General features: G+C 38.7%; 1 protein-coding gene and 1 long non-coding RNA gene across 4 annotated transcripts in view; one reads left to right on the top strand and one right to left on the bottom strand.

Moving 5' to 3' along the window:
• Positions 1-6,449, bottom strand: part of LOC133607800 (uncharacterized) — a 38,121-nt gene extending 31,672 nt beyond the window's left edge. For 2 of the 3 annotated variants that reach the window (XR_009815456.2, XR_009815454.2), the window contains exon 1: positions 6,326-6,449. This is a non-coding gene — a long non-coding RNA (uncharacterized lncRNA). The remainder of the gene's footprint in view (positions 1-6,325) is intronic. The other variant, XR_009815455.2, reaches the window with a different exon arrangement.
• On the top strand, positions 219-13,057 carry LOC133607799 (ATP-sensitive inward rectifier potassium channel 1-like). Its single transcript, XM_061962763.2, has 2 exons — positions 219-318; positions 11,476-13,057. The coding sequence occupies exon 2, from the start codon at positions 11,514-11,516 to the stop codon at positions 12,618-12,620; it is 1,107 nt and encodes a 368-aa protein (XP_061818747.1). The 5' UTR covers positions 219-318; positions 11,476-11,513; the 3' UTR covers positions 12,621-13,057.
• The last annotated feature ends 4,824 nt before the right edge of the window (positions 13,058-17,881 follow it).

The raw sequence follows: 17,881 nt of genomic DNA, 5'->3' as shown, positions 1-17,881 counted from the left end.
TTTCTTTTGTGAAATGTTCTTTAAGGGCGGCAAACAAACCACACTTGGGGCCGGGGCCCCCAACACACACACACACACAAATACACACAAACACACACCAGCTATGAGACACTGCAAGAAGAAGCAGCTTTTTAGTGATGTTGATGGAGGGGGACCAACGCCCCCTGGGCCCCCCCCCCCCAACCTCTCTAGTCCCCTGGTTCTATGCAGCCAGTGTACACGCTGGCATGTGGCTGGGATTAGAACATTTCACTGTGGATTAAACTCTTTTGCTGCAAGGAGGAGAGAGTCGCACCACCAGAACCACTCTGGACTCAGGTATGTCGAACCCAATTTCAGCCTCTGTGTGTGTGTTTTGATTGATTGAGACTCTTATTAGTAGGTTGCACAGTGAAGTACATATTCCGTACAATTGACCACTAAATGGTAACACCCGAATAAGTTTTTCAACTTGTTTAAGTCGGGGTCCACTTAAATTGATTCATGATACAGATATATACTATCAGATATATACTATCATCATAACACAGTCATCACACAAGATAATCATCAGGGTGTATACATTGAATTATTTACATTATTTACAATTCGGGGTGTGGAGGTTATCATCAGTCATCATCAATTGAGAACAGAGAAATGGACATTGAAACAGTGTAGGTCTGACTTGGTAGGATATGTACAGCAAGTAGTGGGCTAAGAGAGAGAGAGATCAGAAGGCATAAGAAAAGTATCTAGATTTGATTGTTTACATTTGATTATTAACAATCTGGGGAGGGTGTTAGTTTAGGGTTGAAGTTGCCTGGAGGTGTACTTTTATTGCAGTTTTGAAGGAGGATAGAGATGCCCTTTCTTTTACACCTGTTGGGAGCGCATTCCACATTGATGTGGCATAGAAGGAGAATGAGTTAAGACCTTTGTTAGATCGAAATCTGGGTTTAACGTGGTTTGTGGAGCTTCCCCTGGTGTTGTGGTTATGGCGGTCATTTACGTTAAAGGGGAACATTATCACAATTTCAGAAGGGATAAAACCATTAAAAATCAGTTCCCAGTGGCTTATTTTATTTTTCAAAGTTTTTTTTCAAAATTTTACCCATCACGCAATATCCCTAAAAAAAGCTTCAAAGTGCTTGATTTTAACCATCTTTATATACACCCGTCCATTTTCCTGTGACGTCACATAGTGAAGCCAACACAAACAAACATGGCGGAAAGAACAGCAAGCTATAGCGACATTAGCTCGGATTCAGACTCGGATTTCAGCGGCTTCAACAGATTACGCATGTATTGAAACGGATGGTTGTAGTGTGGAGGCAGGTAGCGAAAACGAAATTGAAAAAGAAACTGAAGCTATTGAGCCATATCGGTTTGAACCGTATGCAAGCGAAACCGACGAAAACGACACGACAGCCAGCGACACGGGAGAAAGCGAGGACGAATTCGGCGATCGCCTTCTAACCAACGATTGGTATGTGTTTGTTTGGCATTAAAGGAAACTAACAACTATGAACTAGGTTTACAGCATATGAAATACATTTGGCAACAACATGCACTTTGAGAGTGCAGACAGCCCATTTCAGGCCCGCTAAGAACATATATTTTTCCACGATTTCAGCACTCAGGTTAACCATACCTAAATAGACACAAAATACTGCATTACACAAGAATACCTGAATGTACTCGAATGATTGAAAAAAATAAATGTTTTTAAGCTAAATTATTGGTAAACACAGTTTATGTATAATAATTTATGTAAAATCGCGAGTAATGAATAAAGTTTTCATCAATTAATATATTCTGTAGACATACCCTCATCCGCTCTCTTTTCCTGAAAGCTGATCTGTCCAGTTTTGGAGTTGATGTCAGCATCTGCTTTGAGTGTCGCAGGATATCCACACATTCTTGCCATCTCTGTCGTAGCATAGCTTTCGTCGGTAAAGTGTGCGGAACAAACGACTGACCATTTCGTCGGCTTTCCCCACAGCCTCGTATTTTGAACAAATTTCGTCCAATTTCTTGCCACTTTCGCATCTTTGGGCCACTGGTGCAACTTGAATCCGTCCCTGTTCGTGTTGTTACACCCTCCGACAACACACCGACGAAAGTGAGAAAATGGCGGATTGCTTCCCGATGTGACGTCACGTTGTGACGTCATCGCTCCGAGAGCGAATAATAGAAAGGCGTTTAATTCGCCAAAATTCACCCATTTAGAGTGCGGAAATCGGTTAAAAAATATATGGTCTTTTTTTCTGCAACATCAAGGTATATATTGACGCTTACATAGGTCTGGTGATAATGTTCCCCTTTAAGGAAGTAGTTTGACATGTACTTCGGTATCAGGGAGGTGTAGCGGATTTTATAGACCAGGCTCAGTGCAAGTTGTTTTACTCTGTCCTCCACCCTGAGCTAGCCCACTTTGGAGATGTGGTTTGTAGTGAGGTGTGATCTGGGGTGGAGGTCTAAAAGTAATCTGACTAGCTTGTTCTGGGATGTTTGGAGTTTAGATTTGAGGGTTTTGGAGATGCTAGGGCAGTGATTTTTAACCTTTTTTGAGCGAAGGCACATTTTTTGTGTTGACAAAATCCGCAGGTACACCACCAGCAGAAATCATTAAACAACGAAACTTAGTTGACAGTAAAAAGTCGTCGCAATTGTTGGATATGAATTTAAACCATAACCAACCATGCATCAATATAGCTCTTGTCTAAAAGTAGGTGTACTGTCACCACCTGTCACATCACGCCGTGACTTATTTGGAGTTTTTTGCTGTTTTCCTGTGTGTAGTGTTTTAGTTCTTGTCTTGCGCTCCAATTTTGGTGGCTTTTTCTCTTTTTTTGGTATTTTCCTGGAGCAGTTTCAAGTCTTCCTTTGAGCGATATTTCCCGCATCTACTTTGTTTTTATCCTTCTTCGTGGGGACATTGTCGATTGCCATGTCATGTTCGGATGTACATTGTGGACGCCATCTTTGCTCCACAGTAAGTCTTTGCTGTGGTCCAGCATTCTGTTTTTGTTTACTTTGTAGCCAGTTCAGTTTTAGTTTCGTTCTGCATAGCCTTCCCTAAGCTTCAATGCCTTTTCTCTGGGGCACTCACCTCATCAGGAAAGATTAGCCTCTAGGATGGAACCTAGGTAGGTGACCTCATCTTTCCTGGTGATAACAATGTCACCCACTTATATAGTGAAGTCATTGACTTTCTTAACGTTGATGTGGGACCCAAATAGGATGGATTCCGTTTTACCCAAGTGTATGGATAGCTTGTTGTCAGCGAGCCAGGTGCAAGTTCTACAGAGTTCAGCACTGAGGATTTTCTCTACCTGTGACTTGTCCTTGTCTGATACCAGCAGGGCCGAGTCATCCGCAAACAAGAACAATTCACAGTCACATGCTGATGACAAGTCGTTTATGTATATTAGGAACAGTAAAGGCCCCAATATACTGCCTTGGGGGACTCCACAGCTCACCAACTGTTCCCTCCCCTCCAAGTAAGATTGCATCCAGCTCGATGAGGTTTTGTCAAATCCGATTGCTCTGAGCTTATCCAACAGTATAGCGTGGTCAACGGTGCCAAAGGCCTTCTGAAGGTCCAGCATTTTTCAGACATTTCTAATAAAAGCAACTAATAATGGCATAGTTCTGTATATTGTACAGTATTTTTGTATTTCTATAGTGTTTTTTATATTGTACAGGATTGCTTATTATTTTTATTGGATAGTAGTCTGTTTATTTCAATTGTTAGTTTTTCCTTTATTACCTGTTGTGTCATTTATTTTTTTACCCCATATTTGTTCCAAGTACGGCACCTTAAATTGGAGTCCTTAATCTCGTTATATGCAAATATAATGACAATAAAGTCAATTTTATTCTATTCTTCTATTAATAGTGAAGCTATAGTATTGAAATAACCTGTAAAATGTATACATTTGATGTCATCTTTCTAGCAGAAATGTTGAGTTAATCAAACATTTACTCAACTTTTTGGAGTTTAAAACTTTTGAAAATGCATTTCAACAATACTCTGTAATATGTGGAGGACAAACATGCATTATTGATAAATACCTTACAGGTAAAAGCCAGTAAATTAGAATATTTTGAAAAACTTGATTTATTTCAGTAATTGCATTCAAAAGGTGTAACTTGTACATTATATTTATTCATTGCACACAGACTGATGCATTCAAATGTTTATTTCATTTAATTTTGATGATTTGAAGTGGCAACAAATGAAAATCCAAAATTCCGTGTGTCACAAAATTAGAATATTACTTAAGGCTAATACAAAAAAGGGATTTTTAGAAATGTTGGCCAACTGAAAAGTATGAAAATCAAATCAAATCAAATCAACTTTATTTATAAAGCACATTTAATGAAAAATATGAGCATGTACAATACTCAATACTTGGTTGGAGCTCCTTTTGCCTCAATTACTGCGTTAATGCGGCGTGGCATGGAGTCGATGAGTTTCTGGCACTGCTCAGGTGTTATGAGAGCCCAGGTTGCTCTGATAGTGGCCTTCAACTCTTCTGCGTTTTTGGGTCTGGCATTCTGCATCTTCCTTTTCACAATACCCCACAGATTTTCTATGGGGCTAAGGTCAGGGGAGTTGGCTGGCCAATTTAGAACAGAAATACCATGGTCCGTAAACCAGGCACGGGTAGATTTTGCGCTGTGTGCAGGCGCCAAGTCCTGTTGGAACTTGAAATCTCCATCTCCATAGAGCAGGTCATCAGCAGGAAGCATGAAATGCTCTAAAACTTGCTGGTAGACGGCTGCGTTGACCCTGGATCTCAGGAAACAGAGTGGACCGACACCAGCAGATGACATGGCACCCCAAACCATCACCCAACCATGCAAATTTTGCATTTCCTTTGGAAATCGAGGTCCCAGAGTCTGGAGGAAGACAGGAGAGGCACAGGATCCACGTTGCCTGAAGTCTAGTGTAAAGTTTCCACCATCAGTGATGGTTTGGGGTGCCATGTCATCTGCTGGTGTCGGTCCACTCTGTTTCCTGAGATCCAGGGTCAACGCAGCCGTCTACCAGCAAGTTTTAGAGCACTTCATGCTTCCTGCTGCTGACCTGCTCTATGGAGATGGAGATTTCAAGTTCCAACAGGACTTGGCGCCTGCACACAGCGCAAAATCTACCCGTGCCTGGTTTACGGACCATGGTATTTCTGTTCTAAATTGGCCCGCCAACTCCCCTGACCTTAGCCCCATAGAAAATCTGTGGGGTATTGTGAAAATGAAGATGCAGAATCCCAGACCCAAAAACGCAGAAGAGTTGAAGGCCACTATCAGAGCAACCTGGGCTCTCATAACACCTGAGCAGTGCCAGAAACTCATCGACTCCATGCCAAGCCGCATTAACGCAGTAATTGAGGCAAAAGGAGCTCCAACCAAGTATTGAGTATTGTACATGCTCATATTTTTCATTTTCATACTTTTCAGTTGGCCAACATTTCTAAAAATCCCTTTTTTGTATTAGCCTTAAGTAATATTCTAATTTTGTGACACACGGAATTTTGGATTTTCATTTGTTGCCACTTCAAATCATCAAAATTAAATGAAATAAACATTTGAATGCATCAGTCTGTGTGCAATGAATAAATATAATGTACAAGTTACACCTTTTGAATGCAATTACTGAAATAAATCAAGTTTTTCAAAATATTCTAATTTACTGGCTTTTACCTGTATATATATGTATGAATGAAATACTTGACTTGGTGAATTCTAGCTGTCAATATACTCCTCCCCTCTTAACCACGCCCCCAACCACGCCCCGCCCCACCCCCGACCACGCCCCCACCCCCCACCTCCCGAAATCGGAGGTCTCAAGGTTGACAAGTATGGCATCATTTGTGTGTAGTATTTCATGAGATGTGTACTAAACGTTTAAAATAAAAGTAATTTTGGCAAGAAAATTGCACATTTAATGTTAATTGTTTTGTCTTTTCTAAATGACTTTCCTGAAATTTTTAGTTTGAATCAAAATATATTTTTATCATAGTAAAAAAAAAAGAAAAAAAGTTCAGTATTTTCTTAGGATTTTTGTTTAATATTTTTTTTAAATATATATTAGACAAACTTTATTATACCACAAGGGAAATTGTTATTGTTATATAATAAAACAGTCTTGCTAATTAATGAGAGACAATGAGCAAATGTGTATTAAAGGTCATTAAAGTCAAAATCCCAATTATTTGTCATTTTTTTGTTAAATCTACTGGTAAAGTTCGCAGATTACTTTTTCGTTAACTTTACCAGAACAAAACAAAATATGTATAATAAATAAAACTTTATTGTCCAAAACGAGTTTTTATCTTACCAGGCGTGATGCATTCAGCGACCCTCCGTGTTTTTCTTGTACGTCTCCAAAAAGGTATCAACAAAACCAAAAAAGATGTAAAAAAAACAACAAATAACTCCCGTTTTAGGTGAATAAAGTTAATACGGGCAAAAATATATTTAGAGTAAGTTTACAAGCACAACGCGAAATGACGCAGGAAGGATCGAACTGTGACGCACAAAGTTTCTTGGAAATCACGTTTAACGGTCAAATAAAAAAGAAAGCCACCTTGACTTTAATGGTCTCCTAATATTGTCCTAAATGACTTATTTCGAACATGTATACAGTTACAAAATTATACATCACATAATTGAAACATTGACTTGACAAAATGTATGAAAAGTGATGTGAGGTAGAAGAAGAAAAAAAAAAAAAAGGTTCCCCGAATCACTCTTTAGCAAAGTGTTGAATATTGCTAATATTCCTGTTTTGTGTATTTAATGTCAATGCAAGTCGCGGTCACATTTGAAAAATGTTACTTTACAAAATTAATAATAGAATGTCGTTATTACAATATAACATTTTAATAAATTCAACTGCACTAGTCAAAGATCGTCTATATGCCAGACCACATACTGTAGTACTTTTTAAGAACCTGCTGCAACAAGTCAAAGATCCTCTATTTGACAGCTCGTCTGTTTTGAGGAATCTGCAGCAAAAACGTGTCTCAATACTTTTCTTTACAGCTTTATGATCATTTGTTTATTTCCTGAGCGTAGCGCCTCTTATCATTTGTCCTCTAATATTTTGGTAATCAATGGATTAGTTTGTTCTATTCATTTGATCAAACATATTTTAAACCCCTAATGTGTATTTTAGTAAAAATAGTTGAAATAAACAGATTTATCTTGCTTGCCATGACATTTATTCTTTGTACCCCTAATAAATACATATCATTAACATTAAAATTGCACTTTTAACATGTGCGTATTAATAAAAAGTAAAAAATAAAAACTATCCACTGTTAGCACAATGCACCACATAATGTGCGCTCTTTCGCAGCGTCCGTGTGAAAACTGTGTCCGAGCAGTCCATGCAGTCTGAATTTGACCATTTTTTTTTGTTACATTCCTTTAACATTTAATCAAGGCTACAAATATACATTTAAAGCTTTTATCCATCCATCCATCCATCCATCCATCTTCTTCCGCTTATCCGAGGTCGGGTCGCGGGGGCAGCAGCCTAAGCAGGGAAGCCCAGACTTCCCTCTCCCCAGCCACTTCGTCCAGCTCTTCCTGTGGGACCCCGAGGCGTTCCCAGGCCAGCCGGGAGACATAGTCTTCCCAACGTGTCCTGGGTCTTCCTCGCGGCCTCCTACCAGTCGGACGTGACCTAAACACCTCCCTAGGGAGGCGTTCGGGTGGCATCCTGACCAGATGCCCGAACCACCTCATCTGGCTCCTCTCGATGTGGAGGAGCAGCGGCTTTACTTTGAGCTCCTCCCGGATGGCAGAGCTTCTCACCCTATCTCTAAGGGAGAGCCCCGCCACCCGGCGGAGGAAACTCATTTCGGCCGCTTGTACCCGTGATCTTGTCCTTTCGGTCATAACCCAAAGCTCATGACCATAGGTGAGGATGGGAACGTAGATCGACCGGTAAATTGAGAGCTTTGCCTTCCGGCTCAGCTCCTTCTTCACCACAACGGACCGATACAGCGTCCGCATTACTGAAGACGCCGCACCGATCCGCCTGTCGATCTCACGATTCACTCTTCCCTCACTCGTGAACAAGACTCCGAGGTACTTGAACTCCTCCACTTGGGGCAAGATCTCCTCCCCAACCCGGAGATGGCACTCCACCCTTTTCCGGGCGAGAACCATGGACTCGGACTTGGAGGTGCTGATTCTCACACTCAGCTGCGAACCGATCCAGTGAGAGCTGAAGATCCTGGCCAGATGAAGCCATCAGGACCACATCATCTGCAAAAAGCAGAGACCTAATCCTGCAGCCACCAAACCAGATCCCCTCAACGCCTTGACTGCGCCTAGAAATTCTGTCCATAAAAGTTATGAACAGAATCGGTGACAAAGGGCAGCCTTGGCGGAGTCCAACCCTCACTGGAAACGTGTCCGACTTACTACCGGCAATGCGGACCAAGCTCTGGCACTGATCATACAGGGAGCGGACTGCCACAATCAGACAGTCCGATACCCCATACTCTCTGAGCACTCCCCACAGGACTTCCCGAGGGACACGGTCGAATGCCTTCTCCAAGTCCACAAAACACATGTAGACTGGTTTGGCAAACTCCCATGCACCCTCAAGGACCCTGCCGAGAGTATAGAGCTGGTCCACAGTTCCACGACCAGGACGAAAACCACACTGTTCCTCCTGAATCCGAGGTTCGACTATCCGGCGTAGCCTCCTCTCCAGTACACCTGAATAGACCTTACCGGGAAGGCTGAGGAGTGTGATCCTTTTATCCTTTTAGCTTTTATTCTACTCCAATTAATGAATTTCATTGATTTTTTGTTGCAGCCCTAGTCCCAATAATTTTGCTATATTGCTTTTAGATACTTTTTTTTTTTACTTCCTGTAAGTGTTCTAAATTTATTGTTAATAATCAATATAATTTTTCCACTTCCTGTACGTGTCCCAATACCTATGTTAATTACGCATGTGAGAATTGTTTCACTTTCTGCAGGTGTCCCGATACTTTTGTTAATCACGTGTGTAATTTTTTTCCACTTCCTGTACATGTCCCAGTACTTTTGTTAATTAGGTGTATGATCATTTTTCCCACTTCCTGTAGGTGTCCCAATACTTTTGTTAATTGTGAGTATAATTGTTGTCACTTCCTGTAGGTGTTCCAACACATGATAATTGCATGTATAATTTTCCCTTCCTGTCGGTAGTGAGAATGTTTTTCACTTCCTGTTAGCGTCCCAAAACTTTTGTTTTTATATATGTAATTTTTCACTTAATGTAGGTGACCAAATTATTTTGTTAATCACGTGTATGATCGTTTTTCACTTCCTGTAAGCGTTCCAATACGTTTTTAAAAATGATTTGTATGAGCCTTTTTCACTTCCTGTAAGTGTCCCAATAGTTTTGTTGATTACGTTGATAATGTTTTACTTTCTGTAAGAGTCCCAATACTTTTGTTAATTACGTGCATGATATTTTTTTTTACCTCCTGTAAGTGTCCTAATACTTTTGTTTATAGTTTGATAATAATTTTTCACTTCCTGTAGGTGTCCCTATACTTTTGTTTATAGTTTTATATGTTTCACTTCCTGTAGGTGTCCCAATACTTTTGTTTATAGTTTTATATTTTCCACTTCCTGTAAGTGTCCCAATACTTTTTTTTTGTTTTATAATCCTTTTCCACTTCCTGTAGGTGTCCCAATACCTTTGTTTATAGTTTTATATTTTCTACTTCCTGTAAGTGTCCCAAAGCTTTTGTTTATAGTTGTATAATACTTTTCTACTTCTTGTAGGTGTCCCAATTCTTTTGTTTATAGTTTTATATTGTCCACTTCCTGTAAGTGTCCCAATACTTTTGTTTATAGTTCTATAAAAAATGTAACTTCCACTACGTGTCCCAATACTTTTGTTTCTAGTATTATATTGTCCACTTCCTGTAAGTGTCCAAATACTTTTGTTTATAGTTTTATAATCATTTTCCACTTCCTGTTGGTGTCCAAATACTTTTGTTGATAGTTCTATAATCATTTTTCACTTTCTGTAGGTGTCCCAATACTTTTGTTTACAGTTTTAAAATCATGTTTCACTTCCTGCAGGTGTCCCAATACTTTTGTTTATAGTTTTATAATATTTTTTCACTTCCTCTGTGTCCCAATACTTTTGTTTCTAGTTTTATATCATCCGCTTCCTGTAAGTGTCCAAATACTTTTGTTTATAGTTTTATAATCATTTTCCACTTCCTGTAAGTGTCCAGATACTTTTGTTTATAGTTTTATAATCATTTTCCACTTCATGTAGATGTCCCAATACTTTTGTTTATAGTTTTATAATATTTTTTCACTTCCTCTATGTGTCCCAATACTTTTGTTTCTAGTTTTATATTGTCCACTTCCTGTAGGTGTCCCAGTACTTTTGTTTATAGTTTTTTAATAATTTCCCACTTCCTGTAGGTGTCCTAATACTTTTGTTTATAGTTTTTTAATCATTTTCCACTTCCTGTAGGTGTCCCAATACTTTTGTTTAAAGTTTTTTTAATCATTTCCCACTTCCTGTAGGTGTCCTAATACTTTTGTTTATCGTTTTTTAATAATTTTTCACTTCCTGTATGTGTCCCAATACTTTTGTTTATAGTTTTATAATCATTTTCCACTTCCTGTAAGTGTCCCAATACTTTTGTTTATACTTTTATAATCCATTTCCACTTCCTGCAGGTGTCCCAATACTTTTGTTTATAGTTTTATAATCAGTTTCCACTTCCTGTAGGTGTCCCAATACCTTTGTTTATAGTTGTATAATCATTTTCCACTTCCTGCAGGTGTCCCAATACTTTTGTTTACATTTTTATATTTTTTCACTTCCTCTACATGTCCCAATACTTTTATTTCTAGTTTTATATTGTCCACTTCCTGTAAGTGTCCAAATACTTCTGGTTATAGTTTTATAATCCCTTTCTACTTCCTGTAAGTGTCCCGATACTTTTGTTTATAGTTCTATAATCATTTTCCACTTCCTGTAGGTGTCCCGATGCTTTTGTTAATAGTTTTATAATCATTTTCCACTTCCTGTAAGTGTCCCAATACTTTTTAAAATAGTTTTATAATCATTGTCCACTTCCTGTAGGTGTCCCAATACTTTTGTTTAGTTTTATAATAATTTTTCACTTCCTGTAAGTGTCCCAATACTTTTGTTTATAGTTTTTTAATAATTTCCCACTTCCTGTAGGTGTCCTAATACTTTTGTTTATCGTTTTTTAATCATTTTCCACTTCCTGTAGGTGTCCCAATACTTTTGTTTATACTTTTATAATCATTTTCCACTTCCTGCAGGTGTCCCAATACTTTTGTTTATAGTTTTATAATCATTTTCCACTTCCTGTAAGTGTCCCAATACTTTTGTTTATAGTTTTTTAATCATTTTCCACTTCCTGTAGGTGTCCCAATACTTTTGTTTATAGTTTTTTAATCATTCTCCACTTCTTGTAGGTGACCCAATCAATACCTTTGTCGATTGAAGTTCCAGAATGGTCCAGCCGAGCGGGCCCCCGAGCCGCCGAGCCCGCCTGGTCACCAAAGACGGGCGCTGCAACATCGAGTTGGGCAACTTGGAGTCGGGCAACCACATGGCCTACCTGGTGGACTTCTGGACCACCTTCGTGGAGATCCGCTGGCGCTTCGTGCTCGTCCTGTTCGTGGCGTCCTTCACGGGCAGCTGGTTCGTGTTCAGCCTGCTGTGGTACTGGATCGCCAAGAGCAACGGGGACCTGGCGGCACCCGGCGGCGTGGACGGCCACGTCATGTGCGTCGCCAACGTCAACAGCCTGACCACCGCCTTCCTCTACTCGCTGGAGACGCAGACCACCATCGGCTACGGCGGCCGGGCGCTGACGGGGCAGTGCCCCGGCACGGTGGCCGTCATCGTGCTGCAGTCGGTGGCGGGCGTGTTCATCAACAGCTTCATGTGCGGCGTCATCCTGGCCAAGATCTCGCTGCCCAAGCGGCGAGCCAAGACGGTGAGCTTCAGCCACGTGGCCGTCATCTGCCTCCTGAAAGGGAAGCTGTGCCTCCTGATCCGCGTGGCCAACCTCCGCAAGACGCTGCTCATCGGCAGCCAGATCTACGGCAAGCTGCTGAGGACCACCACCACGCCCGACGGCGAGACCTTCATCCTGGAGCAGCTGGACATCGCCTTCACGGTGGACTCCGGCAAGGACAACCTGTTCTTCGTTTGCCCGCTGACGCTCTACCACGCCATCGAGCGCTCCAGTCCCTTCTACGAGCTGTCGGCCGACACCCTCCCCCAGCAGGACTTCGAGCTGGTGGTCTTCCTGGACGGCATCGCCGAGTCCACCAGCTCCTCCTGCCAGGTGCGCACCTCCTACACGCCGCAGGAGATCCAGTGGGGTCACAACTTCCTGCCCATCATCTCGCGCACCAGAACCGGCAAGTACTGCGTGGACTTCTCCAACTTCTCCAAAAGCGTGCGGGTGGGCACGCCGCATTGCGCCCGCTGCTTCGACGGCAACGCGGACCTGCCGAACAGGAAGCGGCACACGGAGAAGATGGGCGTCGACAACCTGGGCTTCCACGTCATCGACATTCACGACGGCGTGGACGTCACCAAGATGTGAGGCCGACGCGCTTTTTCAAAGACAGAAGAACGCTAGAGATCGTCAAACGGCGCCACATGCAACTGTAAAAAGAAGTAAAGCTCTGTGGAAATAAAAAATAAGAAATTATCATCGTAGCTTTGATGGCGGGGGTCACATTTAAAAGTCACGCAGGCATCGCACTTTAAAAAAAACAAGAGTAAAAGCAAGCTAATCGCTATTACGATAAAAATCGGAAAACTCGAATGTAGCCTAATTAGTACAAAATTACTACTTTAATGATTACTAACTCTTCCCCACATGAAGACATCATGCATTGCACTTAAAGAAACCTAAAAATGTAATGTTACAAGGGTAAAAAGTAGCTAATCGCTATTCCGATAAAAATCGAAAAACCCGAATGTAGCCTAATTGAAAGGAAATTACTACTTTAATGATTACTAACTCTTCCCCGCATGAAGACATCATGCATTGCACTTAAAAAAACAAAAAATGTAACATTACAAGTATAAAAAGTAGCAAATCGCTATTCCGATAAAAATCGAAAAACCCGAATGTAGCCTAATTGAAAGGAAATTACTACTTTAATGATTAATAACTCTTCCCCACATGAAGACATCATGCATTGCACTTAAAAAAACAAAAATTGTAATGTTACAAGTGTAAAAAGAAGCTAACCGCTATTACGATAAAAATCTAAATACCCGATTGTAGCCTAAATAACACAAAATTAGTACTTTAATGATTACTAACTCTTCCCCGCATGAAGACATCATGCATTGCACTTAAAAAAACAAAAAATGTAACATTACAAGTATAAAAAGTAGCAAATCGCTATTCCGATAAAAATCGAAAAACCCGAATGTAGCCTAATTGAAAGGAAATTACTACTTTAATGATTAATAACTCTTCCCCACATGAAGACATCATGCATTGCACTTAAAAAAAACAAAAAATGTAACGTTACGAGTGTAAAAAGTAGCAAATCGCCATTCCGATAAAAATGGAAAAACCCGAATGTAACCTTATTAATTCAAAATTACTACTTTAATAATTACCAACTATTCCCCGCATGAAGACATCATGCATTGCACTTAAAGAAACCTAAAAATGTAACGTTTCAAGGGTAAAAAGTAGCTAATTGCTTTTACGATAAAAATCTAAAAACCCGAATGTAGCTTATTAACACAAAATTACTACTTTAATGATTACTAACTCTTCTCCGCATGAAGACATCATGAATTGCACTTAAAAAAGCAAAAAATGTAACGTTACAAGTGTAAAAAGTAGCTAACCGCTATTACGATAAAAATCGAAAAACCCGAATCCAGCCTAATTAACACAAAATTACTACTTTAATGATTACTAACTCTTCCCCACATGAAGACATCATGCATTGCACTTAAAAAAACCAAAAAATGTAACGTTACGAGTGTAAAAAGTAGCAAATCGCTATTCCGATAAAAATCGAAAAACCCCGATGTAGCCTTATTAATACAAAATTAATACTTTAATGACTACCAACTATTCCCCGCATGAAGACATCATGCATTGCACTTAAAGAAACCTAAAAATGTAACTTTTCAAGGGTAAAAAGTAGCTAATCGCTATTCCGATAAAAATCGAAAAACCTGAATGTAGCCTTATTAATGCAAAATTACTACTTCAATGATTACCAACTATTCCCCGCATAAAGACATCATGCATTGCACTTAAAAAAACAAAACATTTAACGTTACAAGTGTAAAATGAAGCTACTCGCTATTACGATAAAAATGGAAAAAAACTAATGTAGGCCTAATTGATACAAAATTACCACTTTAATGATTACTAACTCTTCCCCTCATGAAGACATCATGCATTGCACTTAAAAAAAACCTAAAAATGTAACGTTACAATTGTAAAAAGTAGCTAATCGCTATTACAATAAAAATTTAAAAACTCGAATGGAGCCTAATTGTTATAAAATTTCTATCTTAATGATTACTAACTCTTCCCCACATGAAGACATCATGCATTGCACTTAAAAAAAAAACTAAAAATGTAACGTTACAGGGGTAAAAAGTAGATAATCGCTATTCCGATAAAAATTGAAAAACCCGAATGTAGCCTTATTAACACAAAATTACTACTTTAATGATTACTAACTCTTCCCCGCATGAAGACATCATGCATTGCACTTAAAAAAACAAAAAAAGGAACGTTGCAAGTGTAAAAGGAAACTAACCGCTATTACGATAAAATCGAAAAAAACAGAATGTAGCCTAATTAACACAAAATTACTACTTTAATGATTACTAACTCTTCCCCGCATGAAGACATCATGCATTGCACTTTAAGAAACCTAAAAATGTAACGTTACAAGGGTAAAAAGTAGCTAATTGCTATTACGATAAAAATCTAAAACCCAAATGTAGCCTTATTAATACAAAATTACTACTTTACAAGTGTAAAAAGAAGCTAACCGCTATTCCGATAAAAATCGAAAAACCCGAATGTAGCCTTATTAATACAAAATTACTACTTTAATGATTACTAACTCTTCCCCGCTTGAAGACATAATGCGTTGCAATAAAAAAATAAATAAAAATGTTACGTTACAAGTGTGAAAAGTAGTTAATCACTATTACGATAAAAATGGAAAAACCCAAAAGTAGCCTAATTGATACAAAATTACTATTTTAATGATTACTAACTCTTCCCCACATGAAGGCATCATGCATTGCATCTAAAAAAATAAATAAATAAAACGTTACAAGTGTAAAAAGTACCTATTTGCTGTTACGATAAAAATCGAAAAACCCAAATGTAACCTAATTGATACAAAATTACTACTTTAATGAGTACTAACTTTTCCCTGCATTAAAGATATGCATTGCACTTAAGAAAAAGTGTAAAAAGAAGATACGAGTGATTACGATAAAACACTGAAACCATTATGTAGCTTTAATAGATACAAAACTGGTTACTAACTCTTCCCCGCATGAAGACATGCATTGCACTTAAAAAGAAAAAAATTGTAACGTTGTTATAAGTGTAAAAAGAAGCTAACTGCTATTACAATAAAAACATAGAAACGACTTAAGATTTGTAACTTTTCCCCGAATGACGACATAATGCATCGCACTAAAATGTTTACGTTCTTACAAGGAAGCCAATCACTATTATGATAACAACGTATAAAACCTCGTGTAACCTTTAACTTATACGAAATGATTATTATTATGATTGACTTTTGCCCGCAAGAAAACATCATGCATCGCACTTTTACAGAAAAATGTTAACATTGTTTCAAGTATAAAAAGAAGCTAACTGCTATTACGACAAAAACACGGAAACCTTTTTGTAGCATTAACTGATGCCAAAATCATGAACTCTTCCCCGCATTGCACTTTTACAAGAAATTGTAACGTTACAAGTGTAAAAAGAAGATAACCGCAATTACGATAAAATACGTAAAGGTGTAAAAAGATCAAAACCCTGATGTAGCCTGAACTCGTGCAAAATTTCAGCTCATTTTCATACTTTATTATTATTATTATTGTTTACTTACGGTCCTGTCGGCCATGTTGTCCTGAGCAGCCAGGATAACGTAAGTCATGCACTTTAAAAAAATAAAAAAAATTCTCGAGTGTAAAAAGAAGCTAACCGCTATTACGATAAAAATGTAAAAACTTTAATACAAAAGTACTAACATTTCCCCGCACGAAGACGTCATGCATCACACTTTAAAAAAAAAATGTAAAAAGAAGATAACCGCGATTACGATAAATAATGCAGAAAACCCAAATGTCGCCTTAACTGGCGCAAAATTAATATTGTAATTATCAGCTCTTCCCTGCATGCATTGCACTTTTACAAAAAAATTGTATCGTTGTTACAAGTGTAAATATTACGATGAAAACGTATATGTGTAAAAAGAAGCTAAAAAACGATCAAAGCCCGTATGTAGCCTTAACTCGTGTACAATTACGATTATTACTCATAAAAATACAGCTTATTTTCATACTTTATTATTAGTGTTGATTTATGGTCCCGTTGGCCGTGTTGTCCTGAGCAGCCAGGACAACAATGTAAAGTCATGTACTTTAAAAAAAAAAAAAAAAAATGTAAAGAGAAGCTATTACGATAAAAAGGTAACAACCCTCATGTAACTTTAATTCATTGTAGAATTACTAATTTAAAAAAAAAATTATTTATAAAAACGCAAATTACTTTCACACAATCTTATTGTTGTTGACATAACGTCGGCCATAGGACACCTGTTATTGTATTGCCTTTAATGGGAAAATCGTTGTAAGAGGTGCCGGGGGCCTCCAAACAAACTTTTGCTTAGGGGCCCCATTTTAGCCAGGGACGGCCCTGACTTTGAAGGACGTTAAAATGAAAAAAAAAAAAGTGGGGGTCCTGCATTGTCGGGCACAGTAGGTAGTACTTGAGAAGATTAAGGTCTGAGCCTGTTTTAATGAAAAACTACACTGGGGGAAAAGTAAAACTGATTAAAAATAGAATAACATAACCTTTTAGCACTTTGTCATTAAACACCAACTGGTAGTGACAGATCTGCTTTAAGAGCACAGCTGCTAAATGCCACCATTGTGAAGTCAAGTAACTGAAGATAAAACATATTTTTCCACATTTGAGTCCCTTGCTGGTGTTTTCTTTCACCTTAATAATAATTTTTTTAATGAGTTTTGGTGGTTCGCGTGACTGAAGTACTGAATGTGTCCACAAGAGGGCGTTGTAACACTGCCGAGCAACACACCAAGCAGAGCAAGATAGCAGTGCGTTGACAACCGACCACGAGAGGGCGCCAGAGCGCGCCTCGTCACAACAAATACATCTTCTCGATCTTACTCTCAAATCGCACCATCAACAATTTAAGTAGAGCGTCTCAAACAAAGCGAAAATGTCTCTAATGTCTTTTCATGACATTTTTTTTTTAATGTTAACTGGGTATAACGACGACCATTTTTTAAAGTATATATTATTGGAATACTAAATGGAGCATTTTCAACCATAAAAATGGCTAAATGAACAAAAAAGATCAATAATACAGTATTGGCCACCAGACCAACCAATCACAGCGCACTGTTCAGTATCGTGGCCACTGATTGGCTCAGCCGGAGGTAGCGTTACTATATTGGATTAAAGGACTATAAATGGGACTATGTGGGTGTTATTTCGTGTCTAGAGGCCTCTCATTATATTAAAAAAAATAAACAGGTTTTTATGCTGTAATTATGAAAATATTCCATTTATTGTTGAAAACTGCAAAGACT

The sequence above is a fragment of the Nerophis lumbriciformis genome, linkage group LG09, assembly GCF_033978685.3.
Source record: "Nerophis lumbriciformis linkage group LG09, RoL_Nlum_v2.1, whole genome shotgun sequence".
NCBI lineage: Eukaryota > Metazoa > Chordata > Actinopteri > Syngnathiformes > Syngnathidae > Nerophis > Nerophis lumbriciformis.
The sequence above is the reverse complement of the archived record's forward strand: the minus strand, read 5'-3'. Positions and strand labels throughout refer to the sequence as shown.